Genomic DNA, 16,067 nt, shown 5'->3' with positions numbered 1-16,067 from the left:
ACTAACTAGTTGGTATGCCTCACCAACAAACCAGAAAGAATTGCAGAACCAACAGACATGCTGCAGGACAAAATGATAATTCTTTCAATCATGTACTGATATCCCTCGGTATTGCCAGCTGCGCTCTTTAATCCGCTGTCTCCCTGAGATCAAAATGAAGTTATAAAAGGAAGCCCGTGGACCGCCCTAGTAGGGATCCATCAACGCTCAGACTCACAAACTATCAACTCATACCTAATCTCCCCTTGTCGATCGAAATGTCTTTCCCCTCGTGTCTACCCTGGCCTAAGCAAGCCTACTGGGGCGAGTTTGACCTCAATGGGCTCAAGATAAAACCTAAAGACCGTGCCCTACACGATTCAAGTTCCACCGCCGATATCCCCCCGTACTTCTGGGGCAAGGGTTTTCGGGGCCGTGGGCTCGGGAGATTCTTCACCCGAAGGACAGCCAAGCCCAGACATGCTGGGTACACTGAAGCTAGAAGTGTGATCGGACGCGGTACTGTTGATGATCTACAGAGACTGTCGTATCATGCAAGCACGTTCGTCATCGAAGTATTTGAAGATATTGAAGATGCTTCGGATGCTTCGTCAACTAAATCCTTGTCATCGCCTGGTTCAGGATCCAGAGTAACTCAGCTAAGACTCTCACCTGAGCTAGAGGCATGGAAATCTTCCCAGCATGCGATCGGCAATGTCTTACCGCCCAAGGGCGCTGGGTTGAACCCTGTTTCCAACGAGATCCTTCATATCCTTGGCGCAGAGGATTGGCCTGAAGCTCTCAAGACGACGAACGCCTTATTTGGATGCGGTATCGCTAGTCTTCTCATGGGCGCTGCTGATTCAACTACCATGTTCTCCAACTATGTCACAGACATGGCATTCTATTACGAACACGGATACAACTATGTCTTTCCCAACCTTGAGCCGCTGTTGGAGAAGGGTCTTGATGATCCGCATGCGCTACGAACCCCCGGCGGTCGGGAGCGTCGCGATGCCGTGGCTATTGGCAAGCGATACATCCAGGGTAAGATCGCCCTTGAGAAGAAACACAAGGGCCATCTTCTGAACCGATCTGCGCGTCTTGATCGACGAACCGCTCAGATCGTTTCACTGTCTGAGAGTAGTCTTCTTGGCATGGCGGCTGAAGCTACAGCACGAGGCTTTGACCCCGGCGCTGTCATGGCCGATCTTGTGTTTAGTTCACCGGGTACCGATGTTGTTGACGTGGGATGCGACCTTGTCAACTCAGAGGTCATGAACTCGTTTCTAAATGTCACTGATATCACGGACACTGGTATTGTGAGCGAAGATGTTTTGAGGAGGGTGTATGATGCGTATGCTGTTATGGGGGCAAGGATGCTCACTCAGCGATGGCACGAGCCTGTTGCGAGGATGTGTGCTGCGTTGTATACGTGGCATATTCAGAACGATCGACATATGTTCTTCCGTCGTGCTTTGTTGGGATGGTCCAAGGCGAGGAAGACACCTGCTCAGCCTCAGAGTGAGGGTGATTTTGACGAGGTGTTTGACAAGCAATTCCGCCTTACTGGGTTCTCTCGACCGCTCGATGCTAAGTATGCATGCAACGGCCAAGACACCTGCGACCACGTCCACGACCATCTTGTGCGTCACGCCGAAGAGCCTCTCCTCAAAGAACTCTGGTGGTATCTCGTCACTGGTCCCCTCAAGTACGTGCGGGGTGGCAAGGTCGACGAGGCTCGCGAATTAGAGTTAGCGGAAGGTTCGAGGCTACGAATGGCCAAGCTTTTCGCTAAGGGCCGGGTACTGGAGATGGTTTGGTTGATTGCGCATGCGAACCATCACGCTTGGCAGGTTAACTACTTGTTTGAGGCTGCCATGTTTGGTAGCATTTTGGATGGAGGCAAATTGATTGGAAAGCTGGATAGAAAGGATCAATGATTCTGGGCCATGATACGATGATGGTTGGATGATTTACGGTCTGCGCTGCGTATCTTAGAGTTACTTGAGTTATGATATCTCTTATGTTTAGTATAGATTACGAATGAATCTTCTACGTTGTTTCACTGAGCCTTCGCTGGTAACTGTCTTTGAAATCGTCCATGTCCTGACGCTCAACTCTTATTGAGATAAATGAGTCGCTATGCAATGATAAAACGGCAAAAGAAATAAATCAGGGAGTAATGCCGAAAGACAAGACCCTTGCCCCCATCAAACAAATATCATCGTCCATCTGCCGTCTGTCAACATGTCATGTTAAACCTAAACAGCGACTAAAAATGGGCTGACACAAGTTCCGGGTCCAAGCGGACTTTCTATTCCCCCAACCAACAACGCCTCACCCAGTGTTACATCAGCTTAACCCTAAGCAGTTGCAGGGTTCGAAATGTCACTGTCACTCCCCTTGCTAGGCTGATATGCAGTCGCATCGGCGCCTGGACGCCACGTCTCGGCGTCACCCAAACGGTCAGACGTAAGCCCGCTGCTTCCGGGGTTCTTGAAACCACGTTCTTGCTGTCGTTGGTAAGAGATCTTCCGAAGACGTTCGGTCTCTGCGGGCGTTAGATGAAGCTGTGACTCCTTGTTAGATCATCATCAGGGAAAGCCTTGTGCGATCGACTTACATAGACTTCAATGCCGATGGCGTGTAGAGCAAGCGCTAGCCAAAGGCCCATGGAGAAACCTAGTGACAGAGCGGATGCAATGTTCTCGGTACCTTCGCCTGACATGTCTCCTTGAATGGCAACCCAGGCATTTAGATCCCGGCAGGTAGGGTATTTGGCGATCAAAGACTCGGTGTCGTCGTAGAAAGAAGCAACCTTGGCACATTGCATTGGGAGTCGGAAGCTCGGGTTCTTGGACATGGTCACCGCAGAGATGATCATAATAATCCGCACCGTGATAATTGAACCAGCCTGTGCGTTTCAGATGATGTAGTACACGGGTAAAGTTAATGGTAGACTTACATAGAACCACGCGCGAAGCATCCATGCACGGTGTTGCTCAAGCTGCAGTGTCTTGATGTTCCATATCGCTAGGAAGAGTGACCCAAGAAACATGATCGACAAAAGACCTACAGCAGCTCTGACCGAAAGTGAGCCACCAAACGCGACAGGCGCAATGATGATGGCGCCGAGGGTGCCGATGACTGCCAGAATAACAACGATGTATCCATTCATACGATGGAACAGCAGTGCTTTATATCGAATGAAAGGAACAAATTGAAAGACCACAAGAAACGAAGCTGGGATGATGGTGTACAGATGCATTTTGATGCCGATCTTGTAAAGGTCCTTTCTGTTGTAAGACCAGCATTCGCCTGGGCCTGCGCCATTACCCTTGCTGTTGGGATTGCAATAAATGCTATTGTAATTGAGAAACATCATTCGGGCGAGGGCAAAGCCGAACATGGCGCCGGCGAAGATGAACCATAGGACGAAGTTGTAGCCTTTGGAGAAGCCAATTGGATTGTAGACCTTGCGGGCCTTGGCGACGAAGGTGTTGGCTGGGGGGCGTGCTGGAGCAGCCATTTTATTGAGTGATTCGGATTGGTTGATTTCTGACGAAGGCAGCTTATTGCGACTGCTTTTAGAATGAAGACGTGTTCTCATGGAGAAGTATATATATTTGCGGCTTCATCGTATACGACCAGCCCTACGTCTCGGCAGTCAATATCATAGCTGTCATGCCCAATTCCTCTGGCGCACAATAAATCTACAAGTGGATAAAGCGAACGGTAATCTCTCGCATTTACTTTGCCAAGCCCGCATGCAATCCAATCAAAGCGAATGCGAAACCCGTTGTAAACGAAAATGCATCGTGGGGGTTGAGCGCTAAACTACATCGAGACTCAATCCGCGCTGGAAAAAAGTCAATGCCGTCATCAGCCACGTCTGAGCTGACCCAAGCGAAACCGAAGCATTACTCAAGAGATGAGTTTGGAGACCGAGTCCTGCGGCTTTTGATTTTGGATTCGGTCGGATGCTGCCACTTTTATGTTTATCCTGCGGATGTTAGAACGTAATCTCTAGCTGACCGCATTCAAGGAACCAATAACCGAAAATGGTCGGTGTGCCCGGTAGATCCAAGGCATGCGTTACCTGTCGGAGGCGCAAGAAAGGTGTAAGTCTACCCGTTTCTCTAACGGTCACTGCTCATAATTGGTCAGTGCGATAAGAAAGTGCCCTTTTGCGGTCAGTGTCTCGCCCTAGGTATCCCATGCGAAGGATATGAGCGTCAGCAAATATGGCTCATCAGCCAAGGATCCACGCAAAAGTCATACACTAAATCTCCTTCACCAACTCCATCCTCATCTCCACCAAGCTCAAGCTCAAGTCCAGGTTCTGTAGTGACCCTCCACGACTCTCTCACAAGGACCGCCAGAGCTCAAAAGTTCACTGGCCTGTTCTGGTCGGATTATCTGTCTGGTGGAAGTGGTTACTCTCTGAAAGCCTCAGGTATAACAAGCACCAAGTGGATGAAGCTCTACGAGGCTCTAAGTGATGTTGAGGCCAGTCTTCAATATGTCGCCATGGCTCTTAGTACAGCAACGCTTGGCGCCACCAACAACGATATCCAGCTTGTGGGCAAGAGTCAGCAGGCTTATGGATTAGCAATGCAGCAAATGGCAGTCTCATTCATATCCCCATCACGAAATAAGGATGGCATTCTCGCTGCTATTCAGCTCATGCGAGTATACGAGGTCAGATAACCCATGCATGGTGCAAATAGAGATGCTTATTGGCCAACAGCAATTATTCGGCAGCGGCATTTCTGCAGCTCAAAAGAACTCGCCTGTATCGCAGATCAAGGGCTTTAGAAAGCATATTGATGGTGAAACTGCTCTGATTCTGAGTCGCGGGCCCAATGATTCCTGGTCAGACATGGGAAAACAGCTTCTTGCAGATGGTCGTCTAACTCTGGTAAGTCTCACCTTTTGATTTGCTTCCTCGTGGGCTGAAAACTATAGATCAACGCGTATATCTCACGGCGCAAACGATCACCATACAGCCAGGGCTGGAAACAATCACAACTCTGGCGCTCAGTCACAAACTCACCCCTCAATCAACTCATTGACATCTTGGTTGAGGTACCAGCGATGTTAGAAGACCTAGACATCTTCAGAGAAACTCTAAGTATCGAACTCTACAACTCAATTCTGGCTCAATGTCATACTTGTGAGGTTGAGATATTAGCGCTGGGGTTGAAATTTGGCGAGTCGCTCACTACTTACGACTATACATATACCAGGGAACCCTTGCCGGTACCCAAGAACGATGATGATCTTGCGGTCGTTTATTTGAGCTGTTACTACTGGATGACTTGCCTATTTATATACTCAACAATGAGCTTCTGCGAACTCGAATCCATGGATCCATATACCAGAGGTTCTATACTAAGTTGTCCGAGCCAACGAATTGCAATGTCTTATGCTTACAAGATTGCTCACGCCATACACCTGCTATTTGAGCCGCCAGCAGGGACTTATAGCTCAGTGGCCGCATCCTTCATTCTTGGGACTGCTCTACGGTATCTGATCATGATAGAAACTCATGGCGGTCAGAATATCATGAGCAGGGAGAGGTTACTTTTAGTAGGCATATTTACTCGACCATTCCTTGGCAGCTTCGTTGGGAGGTTTCTCCAGAACCTACAGGTGGATGATGGTATCGACTATGGTTATCCTGCGGATATTCTTCTAGGGATGAGAGGTATCGAGTATAGGGCCAGGGTCTGGTGGTGCGGACTGATACAGGCTGGATTGCCGGAGTTTACACTAGAAGATGAATGTTGTCCGTCAAAATGACACTTTGTGTTATGTATGTTATCATCCTCAAGCTATATACAAAGGAGCCTCCAAGCCTTCATGGCAAACGAATGTGTTAACCACCATCATTCAGTGCTTAATCGCTTAGCAAATGTTCTTCTGGGCGTTACCGGTAATGCCCCAGTAAATGTTCTCAGCACAAGGCGACTCCCGAACAGTGTTGCTGTTCACCTGAGCCTTGACGTAAATACCACTTGTGTTCGGGAACTCGCTTCGCGCTGAAACGCGGACCTCGCCTCCTCCATTGACGACACCATCTCGAATAGCAAAGTTATAGCAGTTCTCAATAAGAATAGCGTTATTCCCATTGTCCGCAAGATCGATGTTCTTGATCTCAGTGGCACCGGACATGGAAACGCAGAAGATACCACGACCGCCGCCTCGTGAGTAGACTTTATCGATAAAGACGTTGGTGGTGGTGTATTGACCATTGGCGAGTTGACCGTTGTTGTTGGCGAAGCGGAGGGTTGCATACCCGGTGCCAGCTCCAGCATTGATACCCTCGACATAACCGACCTTGACGTTTCGAGACTCCTGGATGAGGAGACCGCATTCGCCAACATCCTTGGCTTTGACAGACGTGATAGTAAGACCGTCAATCTTGAAGGTTTCGACAGCATGGCTACCAGCACCGGTTACCACGATGTTACCCATAGAAACACCGTAATTCCATTCCGCATCGCGATCAAAGCGAATACCAATCCCACCACTAAGGTTCAACGTGATATCACCAAGCCCCAAGTTTCTAGTCCCCGAGAATCTCAGCCCAAAGTACGGATTACCCGTCATCTTGAGATACGGAATCTTAACATCGTTCTGGTTAATAGCCTCAATAGCACCACGACCTGATTTGTTGCCGACGTTCATGGTACCGCAGACTTCAAACGTCTTTCCGCTGGTGATGCTGATGGTGTTGGCGCCGATGCTGCCAGATGCTCGGACTGTTACGCGCTGTCCGCTGCTGATGCGGTCAAGGGCCGTTTGGATGGCGAGACGGTAGTCCGTACCGGTGTAGACGTTTGCGCCGTTGACGGTGGCGGTGAAGGTCCCGGAGCCGGAGACTACGCCTTGTGGGGAGCCATCGCCGCAGGCTGCGCTGGCGGAGGCGATGAGGGCGAGACCGGCGGTTAGGATGGAAGAGAGATGCAACATCTTGAAGAGTCTAATGATCTTGGACGGGGAATTACTATCGGAACTGATCCATCGCTGTCTTTATATATCTGAAGCATCTATAGTGGTGATCATCTATTCGTGCGCTTTTCCGCCACGATGATCCCCCAAACCCGGCGATGATAGCTTAATTCGACCAGCAGCACAAGGATACAGGGCTTGGCGCAGAGGGGTACGTGATGTTCCATGTCGATAGCGAGATGCCAATTCGGGTCACGCGGAAGTTTAACCTCCGCAGGGGATGCTGCGATGCATATTCTGGGGTATTCTCCCACCTATCACACCGGGGTAACATGAAGCTTGCCGGGAATAAAGCACATTGGCCTAGGGCTCGGCACTCGTTGTCAAGAAGTTTATCGGACATCTATTCTTTTAAGCTTGAATTGAGTTCCTAACTAGGTTAGATAGAGGAGATGGTGCATTGGCTTCGCTTGGTATTAACCCGAATATGCGAAGTGTGTGTACTATTGTACGCTAACAGCGTGATAGGTACGAAAGATAATATTAGATTATCTATTATAAAATTATTCTACCTCTTATATCTTATTTAAATCAAGCCTAATCCCCCCCGAGCACTGTATAATAGTTAGCTGAATGTACTAGGCACTTTATTGCTTTCCAGCACAAATACTGTAGAGTAGGTAAGAACTATAATATTGGACACCTAGGCTATCTTCACCAACAGAATGACCTGTCCTTAGTGGGAAGAATCACACCAGACTTTTTGACTTTTTGATTGTCCAAGCTGAGATGATTGATCCAATCAGCATTGACAAGTCAGCTTGTGACCGATTAAGCTAGGACCAGGCTGTGAATGTTTCTGTCTCAGCCACACTCCTTTTTAATTACAATTTATAATTACTTTCGGTTGCCTGGTCAATCAAACAGGCATCAACCAAAGCCATCAGCGAGAATCCTACCATTTCCAACATCCAACACAGTGTTCGGTCGTGACACAGCTCTTCGCGGTAAAACAGGAATGGCCACGTCGGGTTTGCAGCCGCTTTTGCTCGAAGGTCCTCAAACTAACACCGCTTCAAAACGTCAACGGGCCAATAGTGTCGACATCACAACAGCTTTGCAGCACGATGACTATACTGTTGGCTGGATATGCGCCCTTCCGATTGAAATGGCCGCCGCAGAAGCCATGTTGGACCACCTTCATGACGCATTGCCTCAACATGACTTCGACACAAATACCTACACTCTTGGCAGCAGCAATAGGCACAACATAGTTATCGCTTGCCTACCTAAAGGCCAATATGGAACGAATAACGCTGTTTCCGTCTCGAATCATATGGCACGGAGCTTCCCACGAATTGCTTATCGCTTCGTAGTTGGTATCGGCGGTGGGGTTCCGAGTACGTCTGATGTCCGACTAGGAGATGTTGTTGTTAGTACCGATGTTATCCAATATGACTTAGGTAAAGCAATGCCTGGCAAGCATTTCCAACGCATTGCAACCCCAGTTCGACCTCCACAGGCACTCATGACTGCCGTTTCAAAACTTCAAGCGAGTCACAGCAAAGGACAAAACAATATGATGGCTATCCTTCTTGAGAGCACCTCGCACATGCCTCACTATAAGCATCCCATGCTCCAAGATCGACTGTTCCGCAGCAAGTATACACACATCCGTTTGGCAGACAGTTGTGATAGCTGTGATCTACAACAGCTTGTTCATCGCGACTCGCGTCGCAACACTGACCCAGTGGTTCACTATGGTCGAATTGCATCAGGGAATCAGGTCATTAAAGACAGCGTGACACGAGACCAACTCTCGGAAGATCTTGGCTGTATATGCTTCGAGATGGAATCTGCTGGTGTTATGGAAACTTTCCCCTGCCTTGCTATTCGAGGCATTTGCGACTACTCTGACTCACACAAGAACAAGGAGTGGCAGAATTATGCTGCTATGGTTGCAGCGTCATATGTCAAAGAACTTTTGACGGCTATTCCTATTGCTAGCGTACGGACCCGGAAGCGGCAGAGAGTCGAAGAGTCCAATATTTCCAGCCCGAGGAACCCGGACATAGACGATTGCCTAAGAACGTTAGTTGCCACTGATGCAGCACAGGACCGCCAGGATATTCTTGACGCAAAAGGCGACATTTGTAAAGGGACTTGTGAGTGGATATTCTCAACAAAACAATTCAAGGCATGGCAACGAGAACCATCTCATCTCTTATGGATATCTGGGCCACCGGGTATGGGCAAGACCTACTTGGCCATTTTCCTTTCGAAACACTTTGAACGTATCTCCAATGAACTACCTGGAACAAAGACTGTCTTCTTTTTCTGCGATAACCAGCATGAAACCAGGAGTACTGCGGTAAACATCCTTCGAGGGTTGTTAGATCAACTGATCTCATTCCGCCGAGATCTTGTCTACACAATCATGCCGTACTGGTACCAAAGGTCTTCACAGTTATTTGAGGACAGCTCTTTTAGCATCTTGTGGAGGCTGCTTGAAGAAATGGTGGAAAGGTCGGGGCTCAATGTCCTTTACTGTGTGATCGACGCTCTGGAGGAGTGTGAAGAGAGCTCACTGATCATGCTCCTACGCAAGCTGGAGAGACATAGTAAAGGGACCACAACAGAGTCGACAAAGATCAAATTCGTTTGCTTGAGTAGGCGGTTTCCAGAGCGCATTGGGGAGCATTTTTTGGATTGTATTCAAATCGATTTGGTGACCACGAGGTCAAGAAAGCAAGACATCAACTGTTTCATATCCCATCGTGTTCGTGATCTCGCCCGAAAGAAGAACTTCAGTAATGAGTTACAGAGAAGGGTGGAACAAATCTTCCAACAGAGGTCCGAGGAAACATTTCTCTGGGTCAGTTTTATGACAATGGATCTGGAACAAAAGCGTCTTATGGACATTGAGGCCTCACTTGAAATGCTTCCCAGTGGGCTCGATGCCGTTTACGATAAGATTATATCCCGGATTGACCAGAGTCATTTGGATAGTGTCGTCAGACTGCTTAATTGGGTCCTCATTGCTACCCGACCCCTCAGGATACCCGAGCTCTGCGAAATACTTGACGTAACGCCTACGCCTCTACTCTCGCGCGAGATCGTTTGTCTCGAATTGATCAAATTGTGTGGACATTTACTTCGAGTGTCTTTGAACAGAACTGGATCCGACTTTCCATTTCGAGACAAGCAGTCACGTCTTAGGACTGAATCCAGATTTGGGCTTCTGTCTCCAACTGGTTTTCGATCAAGGCCTTTGAACGACCAAGCTTCGGGCCTTGAAGTGCTTGCTGCTGAAGGTGGATCCAAAATGCCTCATTTTGGTTTTCGAGAGCCGATATGCAGTGAAAGAACAACCGGCAACACCCTAGATGATGATGATATCGACTATTGGTCACTCGAAGTGACCTTCCTTCACCAAAGCGCAAAAGACTATCTTACCAAACGGAAGATGTTATCTCCTCTAAGGACGTATGACTTTTGTATCCCAGGTCTAAATCAGCTTGCGACAAGCCTGCTCACTCGGTACATCGAAAACGTCAGCTGTTACTCGGCCAATCGTAACACTGAACAGACCAAGGTTCTTCAGATAATGGAGAGGCTTCCTCTAGCTTCCTACGCTATCGAAAATTGGCACCACCATGCAAGGGAATGCAATGATATTTCACCGGTTATTCGGCAAGATTCAGGGTTTTTCAATGAAGTCTCAGAATCTCGAGCGCTATGGCAGCGATTATGCACCAGTGTGGCATGGCGATTTCAAGGCTCGTCGACAATCCCTCTACTCCATCTATCTTGCATCATTGGACTCGAAAGCCTAGCTGTTTGGTGCGTGGAAAGACATCAAACCTTTAGGCTTGACATGAGGTGGGGCGGTCAAGGAAAGACACCACTTCATGAAGCCTGCAAGTTCAAGCATGAAGCCATTGCCAATATCCTGCTTAATGCTGGCGCTGATGCACTTATTATGGACAAACACAACTGCACTTCTATCCACTATGCTGTCCAAAAATGTAGCCGAGAACTTTTGAGCCGCATGGCTCTACAGAAACCTTGTGCAAAGTGGTTGAGACAACAGGCAGATGACTCCGATAGTTGTTTGTTATCCGACGCTGCGGGATACGGGAATGAGGGTACATGCCGCTTTTTACTCGAAGAATTTGCATGGGACGTGAACAGAAAAGAGCCAAGGTTGTCTCTTGACGATACGCCAGTCATGTCTGCCTTGGTGAATGGACATTTCAAGCTCGCTCGCATATTAATCTCCGATTGGCAAGCACATTTCGAAGATTGGAGAGCTTTGAATGGCACTGTCAAGGCATTCTCTCGTGGCACGACTGAGAAAATGATTCGATTTCTGATCAGCGACTGTTTCGTTGATATCAATGCAACAGACCCAGCGGGTCACAGTATCCTGTGCTCTTTGTTCCGGAATTATAGTCTCTGGTACTATCCAGATGGTTTTTATTCCATACTAGAAACTATACTAGACCTCGGCTGCTGCATAAGCGAGCCTGACAACAGAGGGAGGACAGCTCTGCATTGTTCTGCAATGGAATTGGACTACTCCCTTTCACCAATCTTTATCAATACGACCAAGTACTTACTGCACCGAGGTCGGCTTGATATCAATCACGCTTGTATAGATGGGAAAACCATTTTGCATCACTTTATAGAGACACTCTCGTCATGCGATCCTTACCTGGTGGAAGAAAATTTCGTCTTTTCATCAAGCTCAGTCAAGGGCCTATTGGATATGGGTGTCGATCGGGAGCTCAAAAACCATGACGGACATTCTGCACTAACACTATTACAGCTAGCACTTGATCGGAAGGATTACGAATGTCATGGTGACTACAAGCAAATTGTCGACGCAGTATTCACCATCCTTGTATGTTATAGTACTGTTCCCGTTCATACAAATATGTTAGACGGAAGCTTTGTGAATTAGGCTTTGTAACAATTAGGCGCAATAGTTCACTTAGAACCTCATGCCAATTGCAATATCAGGAACAGGATAGGATTTCTTCTAAAATTTGACCTTAAACACCAGTTTCTCAGCACTGATTCGGCGCATGTACTCTTCTGGCCGCTCAATCTTTGACCTCTCACTAACCAAGCCCGTACCAAGAAGGCGAAAACCGTCTTGTGTTACTTTCTCAAGACCTCCGGGCATTAGTCTCACAGGATTGGGCTCGAGCTGCGCCCTGCCGGATGCAAGTGGCTCACTCAAGAAGTTATAAAACTCCTTTGCAAATGCATGCGCATCTGGATTTGCTGGAATAACAGCGTCTGTTTTAGATAGTGAGCTTATGGTGAAACTTGTGAGCGATGTTAAAGAAAGTGCTGATTTGCTTACCGTTATATCCAACCTCAACACCGAGGCCTTCCCAGACAGCACCATAGGCAGGTTTGACAGTTAGTAGTGCTGGATCATACTGTCCACCAACCGGGCCGCGAATGACGGCGAACTTTGCCGAAGGAGCCAAAGTTTCGTGGGTGTTGTATACTGTCTGACCTTCCGAGATACAGTCCAGTGCAAGATCGATGCCATTTCTGTCCGTAGCATCCTTTACCTTTTGAACCCAGCCTTCATCTCTATAGTCTACAAGTATGTCATAGCTGTAAGGTTCGTTCCGAAGCATCTCATGCTTAGATGAACTAGCTGCGCCTATCAGGCGTAGAGACATGCCAGATGCCTTGGCTGCGATATGGGCAAGCTGTGCAGCATATAGTCCGACTGAAGTCGATGATCCATAGATGAAGAGGTTGGTGATTCTGGTATTGTTGCCGGGCGTCGCTTGTGGCGTCAAGGAAAATGGGGATGGCAAGCCAAGGCGACTAAATAGAGCTTGAGCAGCCGTCAAGCCGCACATGCTGATCGTCGAAGCCTCTTCGAAGGTCAGATTGTCCGGGATCTTCCATACGAGATCATAAGGGACAACTACAAATTCTGCAAAGGCCCCAGGGCGATCATTCACGGACGAAGCTAAATCTGTCAGCTTTATATCAAGAAGTCAAGGATGAAGTACACACCTCCTTGGAGAAAACCAGCGACTCGAGTCCCGACTTTTACTCTGTGATCAGATAAATCACTGATCTCGGATCCAGCCTCAACAATAACTCCGGCAAAGTCAGTGCCGATGACTCTTTTCTCTTGAGCTGCAATGGGCGACGAAACGTAGAGTTCATCTACCGGGTTCAGGGCTATTGCGCGCACGTTCACTAGAATCTCATGAGAGCTTGGAGTTGGGCGACTGACATCCTCCACGATTGCCTTTTTTAGGGATGTATTTAGAACAAGAGCTTTCATTTTGGCTGGATGGGGACCTGACTCTCATTCATCGTTGATTTTAGACATGATGACGCCTTTATACGATATGGTTACTTAGACTTAGATGGCTTTCAAATCATGGATTTGTAAGCTGATTATCAATATTGAGAACCAGGTTTTTGGCGTTGGTTCTCTGTCCTTGCAAACGCTGTTTAAAGATGGGACATTAAAAGAACAGATTCTTTCAGATTTATGACTTATTTTCTTCGTAAATCTTGCCATTTTTACTGTACGCAAATGAGCGCCATTAGTAGAATTCGGCGTTATTTGCTGTTGAGGCTTGTGGCTGTAAGCTTAAATCAGTAGACAGAACTTAGTAGAATTCGGGACAAACCGTGAGTGCGTGTTTGAATAGCAATGTGAAAGTGCAGAGAATAAACATAAGTCTGTACGAATCTTATATTCTCAATTTTCGGTTTTCGCTGCTAATACACCAAGTAACCACTCTGGCACTCCCAATCCCTAGGAGAGTGTCTAACTTGCTCTAGCGTCTAGCCCCACTCGTCAAAATACCACACCGCTTCCAGCCATCTCTTTCTCACGGCTCCATCATATCAAGATCGCCTTCTAGTACATCGCTTATAAGCCCCAAAATGACCAGTCTGGCCTACCTACCACGAGATGTACTCGTCGAAATCTTGTCCTACTTTTGTCTGCATTGTCGAGGCGACCTAAGACCTGCCAAGGGTCTCGGAACCCCGCACCAGCAAAAACGGTGGCGTGAACCCCAGCAATCCGACCAAAAGTCATGGTATTCAATCGATAAATACACCTTGTTTTCTCTTGCAGCCTCTTGCAAATCACTGCATGCTGTTGCAGAGGATATTTTGTATCATGACTTCGCACCTGGTTATGGCGACTCCGAGCTGTCTGAGCTTTATACCTATGGTCACAGATTGAACCAATTCATGCGAACCGTTGGAACGCGCAAAGACCTCGCTGAGAAGGTCCGCATGGTCTTCGTTCATCCACAACACTCCAACGCGGATGTGGAACAGACCGTACTTTCTTTGAAACAGGGCGCCGCTGATCTGGGCATCGATATTGCGAAAGGTTGGCGGCACCGTGCAGAAGACGTCCTGAATAATTATAATTCTGCTCCAAGGGGGTCAGAACGGCCAGAGCAATTGGACTATATATTCATGCTCAACTCAGCCTTTACCGATGAAATCTTCGACTATCTAGCACGAAAGCATACCGTTATGACCGACGAGTTTTACAGGGCTTTGCACCATGAGCTTATCCCAATGCTGATTGCACTACTCCCCAAGCTGGATCACATCATTTACAAGGACAAAACCAGATTTTCGATGTTCGATCATTCCGCTTTCGAAGCTCTAGGAGTGACAGAGTTCCCGGATCTTCGTACACTGGAGATAGATTATGATGCATTCTCCATTCTAGAAAGAGCACCGCATTTGACACAAGTTGATTTTCTCAGCCCTCCATTTTCCAGTTTGTCTGAGACGGTCGGAGACTCATTCGGCGACCAATCCAAGATCAAGACCCTGCGATTGCAAGACATATATGGCTCCGTTAGGCTCAACATGTCGCTCTCCTACGCAGCCAAGGACCTTCGATCGCTGGTTATCGAATCTTATAGAAAGCGAGTACATAAACTCGATCTATTCACTTGGCCCAACTTCTCTGCAGAAACTATTGAAAAGGTGCGCAATTACCGGCATAGTTTGGAGATATTACACCTGGACCTCCGAGGCAACTTTGATGAAGGGTTTAACTCCTACCGTCCCGACTCTACATTTCAAGACTTTGAAAGGCTTCAACATATCCTTTTGAGCACGCAGCTCATCTTTGACATTTCACGCCAGCTCAAAGTGGAAGACCGATATGCAATTACTCGACTGTTGCCGCCGTCGATAGTATCGTTGCACTTGGTCTGGGGCGGTACGAAGCTTAACCGGTCCGCACGTTATAGGCCGGAGTCAACTATAGTGAACCGCTTCAAACAGGGATTGCTGGGGCTTGCTGCAGCAGCGACCAGCGACTTTCAAAATCTGAGGTTTGTTGGTATTGACTACACTAAGGGGGTAGACGCAACTGTCGAGGAGGCCATACGTAGGGCGGGAATTGAATTTGCGTACGAGAGTTGGCCAGTGCCTTATACCATTGAGCCAGATGAGCCAGATGATGTATAGGCGGTTTACAGGCTGATGAAGCTACATTCAACCCTATCATTATGGATACAGGGATAAAGGAGTCATTAGTAGCAGTATCGCAACTGTATCCCAGAGGTTTCTTTGTAGCCAACTACTTGTATTCAATTCCAAGGAAAGTCATTCCAGGCACAACAGGTTGCGGAGTCGAAAAATAACACAAGTAGCTTCACGGCAGCAACACAATCTTGTTTTTGTCGACCTGCTTTCAGTGTTATCTCCTTTCCCTTCCAGCGAGTAGGGAAATCATTACACGGCCTTCTCGAAAGGGCCGCGATTGGATATAATTCTTCAACGTCCACAAGAACGCGATTAACCTCGACCGACCTGAGACCTGCAGAAGTACATAAAGTAAGCTGTTAAAACCTTCGAAGATATCAATTAGTTCTTGGCTAAGATCCGGGGTAATAAGATGTGGAAGACTGATGACGTGTGATTATCTCGATCACAGGGTTGGATAAGTGCGGCTGTATCCAAGCTGTTGTGGCACCTATTAGCCATTGTATTAAACCTAAAGTGTATTTTCTAACCTTATAACTGACTTATAAACTTAACTCTACTACTACCTTTTAATTACTTTAAACCTTTTTTTTAACCTTTTTCTT

General features: G+C 47.6%; 7 protein-coding genes across 7 annotated transcripts; 4 read left to right on the top strand and 3 right to left on the bottom strand.

The window, feature by feature from the left end:
- Nucleotides 1–257: 257 nt before the first annotated feature.
- Nucleotides 258–1,922, top strand: FSUBG_7899 (uncharacterized protein; the record flags this gene model as incomplete). The annotated part of the gene is made up of 1 exon (XM_036686250.1): nucleotides 258–1,922. The coding sequence occupies one exon, from the start codon at nucleotides 258–260 to the stop codon at nucleotides 1,920–1,922; it is 1,665 nt and encodes a 554-aa protein (XP_036536577.1).
- A 423-nt stretch (nucleotides 1,923–2,345) lies between these two features.
- On the bottom strand, nucleotides 2,346–3,511 carry FSUBG_7898 (uncharacterized protein; the record flags this gene model as incomplete). The annotated part of the gene is made up of 3 exons (XM_036686249.1): nucleotides 2,346–2,552; nucleotides 2,606–2,896; nucleotides 2,948–3,511. 3 exons carry the CDS (start codon nucleotides 3,509–3,511, stop codon nucleotides 2,346–2,348), a joined length of 1,062 nt encoding a protein of 353 aa, XP_036536576.1.
- A 532-nt stretch (nucleotides 3,512–4,043) lies between these two features.
- FSUBG_7897 (uncharacterized protein) lies at nucleotides 4,044–5,261 on the top strand (the record flags this gene model as incomplete). Its single annotated transcript, XM_036686248.1, has 4 exons — nucleotides 4,044–4,103; nucleotides 4,150–4,683; nucleotides 4,733–4,903; nucleotides 5,232–5,261. 4 exons carry the CDS (start codon nucleotides 4,044–4,046, stop codon nucleotides 5,259–5,261), a joined length of 795 nt encoding a protein of 264 aa, XP_036536575.1.
- Nucleotides 5,262–5,892: 631 nt separating this feature from the next.
- FSUBG_7896 (uncharacterized protein) lies at nucleotides 5,893–6,960 on the bottom strand (the record flags this gene model as incomplete). Its single annotated transcript, XM_036686247.1, has 1 exon — nucleotides 5,893–6,960. The coding sequence occupies one exon, from the start codon at nucleotides 6,958–6,960 to the stop codon at nucleotides 5,893–5,895; it is 1,068 nt and encodes a 355-aa protein (XP_036536574.1).
- A 997-nt stretch (nucleotides 6,961–7,957) lies between these two features.
- FSUBG_7895 (heterokaryon incompatibility protein het-E-1) lies at nucleotides 7,958–11,472 on the top strand (the record flags this gene model as incomplete). Its single annotated transcript, XM_036686246.1, has 3 exons — nucleotides 7,958–8,339; nucleotides 8,403–11,370; nucleotides 11,445–11,472. The coding sequence occupies 3 exons, from the start codon at nucleotides 7,958–7,960 to the stop codon at nucleotides 11,470–11,472; spliced, it is 3,378 nt and encodes a 1,125-aa protein (XP_036536573.1).
- A 511-nt stretch (nucleotides 11,473–11,983) lies between these two features.
- On the bottom strand, nucleotides 11,984–13,267 carry FSUBG_7894 (ToxD-like protein; the record flags this gene model as incomplete). Its single annotated transcript, XM_036686245.1, has 3 exons — nucleotides 11,984–12,246; nucleotides 12,314–12,943; nucleotides 12,991–13,267. The coding sequence occupies 3 exons, from the start codon at nucleotides 13,265–13,267 to the stop codon at nucleotides 11,984–11,986; spliced, it is 1,170 nt and encodes a 389-aa protein (XP_036536572.1).
- A 614-nt stretch (nucleotides 13,268–13,881) lies between these two features.
- Nucleotides 13,882–15,444, top strand: FSUBG_7893 (uncharacterized protein; the record flags this gene model as incomplete). The annotated part of the gene is made up of 1 exon (XM_036686244.1): nucleotides 13,882–15,444. One exon carries the CDS (start codon nucleotides 13,882–13,884, stop codon nucleotides 15,442–15,444), a length of 1,563 nt encoding a protein of 520 aa, XP_036536571.1.
- Nucleotides 15,445–16,067: the final 623 nt, after the last annotated feature.

Source organism: Fusarium subglutinans, assembly GCF_013396075.1.
Source record: "Fusarium subglutinans strain NRRL 66333 chromosome Unknown NRRL66333_c0000103, whole genome shotgun sequence".
Taxonomy (NCBI): domain Eukaryota; kingdom Fungi; phylum Ascomycota; class Sordariomycetes; order Hypocreales; family Nectriaceae; genus Fusarium; species Fusarium subglutinans.
The sequence above is the reverse complement of the archived record's forward strand: the minus strand, read 5'-3'. Positions and strand labels throughout refer to the sequence as shown.